At 59.3% G+C, this 7,300-nt stretch overlaps 1 protein-coding gene across 1 annotated transcript in view; it reads left to right on the plus strand.

Annotated features, from left to right (window-relative positions):
- Positions 1 to 1,597: 1,597 nt before the first annotated feature.
- The window catches only part of VOLCADRAFT_59517 (uncharacterized protein), a gene marked incomplete at both ends in the record, with an annotated part of 8,755 nt that continues 3,052 nt past the window's right edge, over positions 1,598 to 7,300 (plus strand). The window contains 9 exons of the mRNA XM_002949579.1: positions 1,598 to 1,846; positions 2,309 to 2,410; positions 3,203 to 3,412; positions 3,731 to 3,808; positions 4,412 to 4,516; positions 4,680 to 4,778; positions 5,745 to 5,839; positions 6,313 to 6,418; positions 6,916 to 7,259. Of these exons, the coding sequence (XP_002949625.1) occupies positions 1,598 to 1,846; positions 2,309 to 2,410; positions 3,203 to 3,412; positions 3,731 to 3,808; positions 4,412 to 4,516; positions 4,680 to 4,778; positions 5,745 to 5,839; positions 6,313 to 6,418; positions 6,916 to 7,259 (1,388 nt within the window). The remainder of the gene's footprint in view (positions 1,847 to 2,308; positions 2,411 to 3,202; positions 3,413 to 3,730; positions 3,809 to 4,411; positions 4,517 to 4,679; positions 4,779 to 5,744; positions 5,840 to 6,312; positions 6,419 to 6,915; positions 7,260 to 7,300) is intronic.

Genomic DNA, 7,300 nt, shown 5'->3' on the forward strand with positions numbered 1-7,300 from the left:
TGGTGCACGAAGCGTAGGAAAAAACATCGTCATGTGCAGGAATCAGTGGAAAAATAGTGGAAAAATAGTTATTGCATTAGTTGTAATATGGTGTGCTGGCTGTACTATGGCAATCATTTCGCCGTTCAACGCCCAAAAACGTTTTCACACGTATAAGTCTTTACGGTACGATCTAAGTCTTGCATCACCTAATTTCGCCTGATAATATTTTCGCCTGATAATATACATAAATATACATATGCTGTTAGCCTTGGGACGCAGTTGTTTTGCGCGTGCATTACGAGGTCGTGCTTGGAGGATGCGTGTTCTGCATAGGACTTCTTACGCCTCCTGTAGGGTTCGTTGTGTGCGCGGCCAATTAGGGGGCGTGGCGAGTTGGGCCGTGTAGGAATAGGAACAAATGATTCGGTCAGTGACCAAACGGTTGAGACACACAACCCATGCGTGTACGGTACCTGCCGCCGCCGCCGCGCATGGGCCAATTCTTCGCGGGGCGCACGGGGTATCGCGCGTGTGTGTGTGTGTGTGTGTGTGTGTGTGTGTGTGTGTGTGTGTAAATTATGTTAGCCCTACTTCCACAGCGATGACTCGCGTCAGGAGGCCTACTGCTCACGCCAATACAGCCAGGCTGCATCCCTTCAGCAACCTGGACCGCCTCCAATTGCTGCCGTTGCTGCTGCCGCTATCGCTGCTGCTGCTGCTGCTGCTGTTACTGTTGGTGGCGTGCACGCCAATCAGCCAGTGACATGTGTGCGACTTTTGGGAGCCGAAGGGAGCTCGTCTGTCAGCAGTCAGAGCCCACGTCAGCGCGGCGCCGCCTGCTGCACGGGTCGCAGTAGCAGCGCTCTGCAAAACTGAACCTCTGGAAACGAAAGTTGGCTTCACCAGCCTAACATTTCCAACTGGGGTTGTTGCAAATGTTACCGTGAGCCAGAAAGGATTATCAATGGATGCTAACCAAACATGCCAACCAAAGCGCTACGGGCCCAAAACGCTGCCTGCTGGAGCCCAGAGAGACTCCCCTGCGCCGTGATGACGCTGTGACGACGCAAGGGTTATGAGCAGAGTTGAGCTGTTGGTAAATGTCAGTGAGAAGAAAGGGCCAGTCCGCCGTCGGGAGTTCGGGGGCTGGCGGTTTTGACGTGCATGGCGGCGGGTCATGCGGCGGTGTGATCGAGTTACAGCACTACAGCTTGGTATAGCACAACACTGTACGAACCAGCACGATACCGCACGACCACCGCATGCTTCTGACGAGAGAACCGAATGTCTGCTTACAGCAGCTGGATGATTGGCTGCTGCAAGGTTCACAGATAGCGTGCCTGGGGTACTGGGGAGTCACTCAGCTTTGCCGTACATCGCCAATGCCGTATACCTTACGCCAGCTGAACACCAGGAGACTGTTTGATATCGAATTGATAGTTTCTTTTGGCTGGGCTTGGGCCCATTAGGACAGTAATTGCATCGGGCCCTTGGCAGTAGAAGCAAGTCGGGTTTGAGGCAGCGACAGCTGTCCAGCCCGAAGATACGCCTTTTTCATAATTGGCAGTAAATAATTCACATTCGCGTGTAATCAGCAATTGTTCGGACCTTCAAAATGGCAGACCCTCGGTCTCAGTTGCCGCGCACAACGCGCGTTAAGAATAAACAGCCAGCTGACAAGCAGATTACTGCCGAGCAACTGCTACGCGAAGCAAAAGAAATCCAGCTTGAAGATGACTACAAGGCGCCCAAGCAGATTATCACTGACCCGGAGGAGCTCAGCGAGTACCGCCTGGCAAAGCGGAAGCAGTTTGAGGATCTCGTGCGTCGCGTGGGAAGGTTTAATGGAGGCGTTTGGGTCAAGGTGAGGGCGCCGCATTGCGCTTGTCGGGTTTCCGGGATGGCCCGGATGCGCGACTTTTGTAGCCGGAGGTGGCGAAGGAAAGCATATTCTTGTAAGATAATATCATTGCATCTGACTGGTTCTGGCGTGGGACTAGAGCAGCTGCCCAAACCGTTGACCGACGTTCCGATTCCCACCCCCTCGGCGGCGGTGGCGTGTGCGTGCGGGTACCGCGAGTTCACGCACACGCCTTACCGAGACTGCGTACCATGCGAAAACCCATGGGCCTCAAGCATTCTTCACCTAGACGCTATTGCGCAATTCTCTTTCTTGTTCTCGTCACTGTCCCCTTAGCCCCGCTTCGCACAAATACCCCTTCCCGACGGCTCTCCACCGCCCTCAACCCTCCCCACCTGTTACCCCCTTCATTTCCCACCACCTCACGCCGTCGCCCCGAAACCGGTGGTTCTGGGTCTGCTGCAGTACGCCACGTGGGAGGAGCAGCAAAAGGACTTTCGGCGGGCTCGGTCTGTTTGGGAGCGAGCTCTGGCCATCGAGTACCGCAACGTCAGCGTGTGGCTCAAGGTGCGGCAGGGACTTGGGGTGGGTTGGGGTGGACCCCAGCTGGGAGACCGGGGGCTGTTAGCCGGGCGCAAGGGGGAGAGAGAGGAAGGGGGAGAGCGAGAGGGGATCCGCCAGGAAGGGCCGTCAGCGGAGGGGGAGGGGAGGGGGAGCGAGGTAGATTGGAAAAAGGGGAGAAAGACTTCTGGGAAAGCCGTCAGAGCGTCAGAGCGGGGATGCGAACCGCGAGGTGGTAGGCCCTGAGGGTGAGGGGAGGCTGTTGAGGTGCTTTGTTGACGCCAAGAGATTCGTAACGGGGAAAGAAAAGGGACGGGCAGAGTTACGCGGAGTTACAGGAGCAAATACACGGATGTTGTCGCATCTCACCCGGAGCTGGTGCGGTCTTGGGTGGAATTAAGCTGTTGGTTGTTACTCGACAAAGTGTCGTTCGGATGAAGGCCTGGGGCCGGCGAAGGCGGCCCTGTGCTTGCCGACAGGACTCCTAACTGCGGGGGGGGGGGTAAGGGCCTGCCGGGGTGAGCTGCAGGTGGCCTGAAGTCCTTTCCGTCGTCCTTATCGCCTCTCCCCCACTTGCCTCCGTGTTGCTTGCATATAATTTCCCCTCCCCCTTCCCCCTCTTCCCCGTCTTCTCTTCCCCCTGTTCCCCCTCTTTCCCGTCTGGTACACTCTTGCCCTGGCAGCAGCTTCACTCGCTCGTGGTTCGTCTTCCCCCTCTCCCCCCCTTGCCCTTCACTCGCTCGTGGTTCGTCTTCCCCCCCTTCCCCCCCTGCCCCTTCCCCTGCCCGCCCTCCCCAGTACGCGGAGATGGAGATGCGGCACCGCTTTGTGAACCACGCCCGCAACGTGTGGGACCGAGCCGTGTCGCTGCTCCCCCGCGTGGACCAGCTGTGGTACAAGTACATCCACATGGAGGAGATGCTGGGGAACGTGGCGGGGGCCAGGCAGGTGTACGAGCGCTGGATGCGATTCGAACCCGACCACACGGGTTGGATGGCGTACATCAAGGTGGGTGAGCGAATGAATGAGTGAGTGAGTCAGTGAGTGAGTGATTAAGTGTCTTGTTGTTGTTCCTTCCACCGACGAATAGCACGAGAAGGGTCCTTTGCTTGCAGTGCGAGTGCGGCGGTATGGGTGGGCCTCCAGCATTCTCGCCGATTCTTCTTCCGATAGCTAGCAGCTATGACCTGTCCCAAGGCCGCCCAAGCACACCGCAACCTACTGGGGACGGTTCTGCAGCCTCGCAGCCACCTTGATCTGTTGCTGGCCCCGCTGCCCCCTCCCCCACCGCTGCCCCCTCCCTCACCACTGCCCCTCTCTTCCCAGTTCGAGTTGCGGTACAACGAGGTGGACCGCGGCCGGGCGATCTTTGAGCGTTACGTGCAGATCCTGCCCAGCGTCAAGGTGGGGTACGGCATACAGCGGAGGGGTGGGAAGCGGGAAGGGAGAGGGGGGGGGCAAGAGGGGTCCAGGGTGGGGTGTGCCGCCACCGCCACCGCCTCCCGTCTGTAGCTCACACCCTCCCGAGTAGCGGCGCAGTGCCGGTGCCGGTGCCCTCCGAACCAGATGTGGACTCCGGAGGCCGAACCCCCACATCCTTGGAACGGATTTGGACGGACTGTCTGGTGGCGGGCTCCTCCAAATGTCTGGAGGGGGAGGTCCCCCCCGCCCCCCCGCCCCTTTAGGGCTGCATCTGGTGGGCTTTCCGGCCCCCCCTTTAACCCCGTCTACCTCCCTCCAGGTTTAACCCCGTCTACCTCCCTCCGGCTTCGCACTCTCACCCACCAACGCACTTGCTCGTGCTCGCGCACACAGAGATGGAGATACACGCACAGGCTAGGTACCCACGCGCGCATTAAACCCGCCAATATGTACCCGACCTCGACCAGCCACCCACCCCGCCACCCTTGACGCCCCGCGCACCTGTGGGAACCCCCCGCCCCGCCCTCCCGCCCTCCCGTGGTTCGTCTTTCCCCGCCCTCCCGCCCGTCGGGGTCCGGATTTCAGGCCTGGGTCCGCTACGCCAAGTTCGAGATGCAGAACGGGGAGGTGGCTCTGGCTCGGAGGTGCTATGAAAGGGCGGTGGAGGAGCTGGGGGAGGACGGACAGACGGTAGGTGGTTGCCACCGCTGCCGCTACTGCTGCTGACGGTGACGGTGACGGTGACCTGGCTTGGCGTGCTGCACCCACCCTCCTACCTGGCCACCGTGTACACCCCCCCTTGATGGCCACAGCCCCCGCATCCAATACACTTTGCAACTTTGTTTGTCCGCAGGAGGAGTTTTTCATTAAGTTCGCCGAGTTCGAGGAGAAGGCTCGGGAGGTGGAGCGAGCCCGGTCCATCTACCGCTACGCACTGGACCACATACCCAAGGTGCTCTGCGTGTGTGTCTGTGTGTGTGTGTGTCTGTGTGTGTGTCTGTGTGTGTGTGTGTGTGTGCGCACGCGCATACGGGGGGTATATGCGTGTGCTTGTATGTATGCGTGAGGTGGTGGTGGTGGTGGTGGTGGTGGTAATGGTCTGACCTGCTGGGGGGGATGGAAGGGGTTCATCACCAGGGGGTGAGGAAGTCCGGGGGGTGTATGTATGTATGTTGTTACAGGGTGGTTAACTTCGCCAGTGGCCCCCTTTCCCGAGGCAGTCCCTGCTCTCCCCTGCTAGAGGGGCACCCTAATCCGTCACCCCATCCGACTTCAGAATGTATTCGTTGGGTTCGGCAACTCACCACCAGCATCCAACCAAATCTAGCGGATCAACGACGCATCAACTTAGTTCCTGGTCAGCTCGCAAGTTGATATTATCACGTCCTACACCGTCCATATGATGGGGGGCCACCTCCCATTTCAACACTCCTCAAACACCCGAGGAGCCGGCAGGCGGATTAGAACCCGGGTCGGCCAGGTGCAGAAGTCAGGCCTTAACCTCTGCCAGCCGCCTGCCTGAGTGTATGTATGTATGTATGGGGTCTAGGGCCCCGTGACCTGTGCGGGTGGGGATCTGCGGCTGCCTCCTAGTCCATCAGCCGCCCCGTTGTGCAGCTCCCCCCGCCCCCCCGGAGGATCTCGTCATGTGGTGAGGGTGTGCGCGGCCTCCTGGCTCGTGTGCAGTCCCCGGTTGGCCGCTGTCGACTGCCTGATGGTTGGTGACGATGATGTATTGTCATGACGTGGACATGGACGTGTATGTGGACTTGCCACCGCCGAGGTCGGCCTTGGTGCCCTGTCTCTGGGGTTGTTCCAGTGGGGCGGGGTTGTTCCAGTGGGGGTGGGGGTGGGGCACCCCTACTGCTGACTGCCACTGCTGACTGCCACTGTTTGTGGCGGTGTTCTTCCCCTGCAGGCCTCTGCATCCACCCTGTACTCGCGGTTCGTCGCGTTTGAGAAGCAGCACGGCGACCGGGAGGGCATTGAGCAGGTGGTGGTTAGCAAGCGCAGGTGGGGGTGGGGTGGGGGGGTGTTGGTTGCATTGCAGGGCTGGGGGGGGGAGAGAGAGAAGGTAGTGGCTGACCAGTTGATTGCTTGACTGTCGAGTGGCTCGAGTGGCTCGAGTGGGGTCTAATAGATGCTGGGACGGGAATTGAGGGGGTGAGCGGCAAGCTGTGGGCAGGGGGGGGGGGCCCACGGCCGCGGCACTTAGTTGTTGAAGAGTGATCTTCAACACGCAACACGGCTCGTCATGTATCTCATTACTTGGCTAAATTGCTGCTAAAGTATCGTGAATGTGCGAAAGGAGTCAATGGTACGGCCCGCCGGGGGCGGCCTTTTGGGCGCTTGTCCCCTCTTGCGCACTTTATATTATATGCGGTAGAGAGACGCGAACTGGGTCATCCAGAGGTGAGGTTGTTGTTGCGAGTCAGTGTGGTGTTTTACATTTAAAAACTGGTTTTCCCCTTGTACGGTACTGGCAGGTTCCAGTACGAGGAGGAAATTGCCAAATCGCCGTACAACTACGACACCTGGTTCGACTACATCAAGCTGGAAGAGGGCACGGGTGACGTGGAGCGCACTCGGGAGGTACGGCAGTACGATAGTACGACACGTCACAGCGCGTATAAAAGTGTTGCATGTCGCGCGTTTTGCCTGTCTATAGCCTTCTCCGCAGCTCCGCTCTCCTGTACCTGCAGACTGTACATGCATGCATGCATGTATGTATGTATGTGTGTGCGCATGGGGACGAGGTTCATTCTCGCGGGCCCGGTGCCCCCCGCCATGTGGTCGTGTGTTGGAAGGTGGTGTTCCGAAAGGTGGGGCCCCCGCGACAGCCGTGGCTGATCGGCTCGCCAGGGCCCTTGCGGTGCGTGCATGGGGGCTCTCTGTCTGTTTCCCTCTTTTTCTGTCTGTCCGGCTCTCAGTCTTATGTTCCATAAGGATATCCTCTTATCGCTGATCTCCCCGCCCACCCACCCACGTCCTAACGTGGGGCCCCGCTACCGCGGCCGCCTCCATCGCCTCCCCTCTCCATTTTCTCCCCGCCCACCCACCTACCCGCCCATCCGCCCACCTGGCTGCAGGTGTACGAGCGCGCCGTGGCCCAGCTGCCCCCCTCCTCAGCTGAGAAGCGCTTCTGGCGTCGTTACATCTACTTGTGGATCAAGTACGCGCTGTTCGAGGAGCTGGATGTCGGTGACGTGGATCGAACCCGGGACGTGTACCGGGCGGCGCTGGACCTCATCCCGCACAAACAATTCACATTTGCCAAGGTGAACACACAAAAAAAACGCAGCGGCGCGGGTGTAGACACCCGAGAGAGAGGTGTCGAGGGTCAGAAGTGGAAACACCCACCCCCCCTCCCTCTCGCATGGGACAGCTCCTGCATGACTCACCCGCCGGATGTGTGCCACCGTCTAGCGAACATGTGAGAGGGGTAGGGGGGCATTGCATGGCATGGCATGGGAT

This window comes from Volvox carteri (genome assembly GCF_000143455.1).
Source record: "Volvox carteri f. nagariensis unplaced genomic scaffold VOLCAscaffold_15, whole genome shotgun sequence".
Classification (NCBI taxonomy): Eukaryota; Viridiplantae; Chlorophyta; class Chlorophyceae; order Chlamydomonadales; family Volvocaceae; genus Volvox; species Volvox carteri.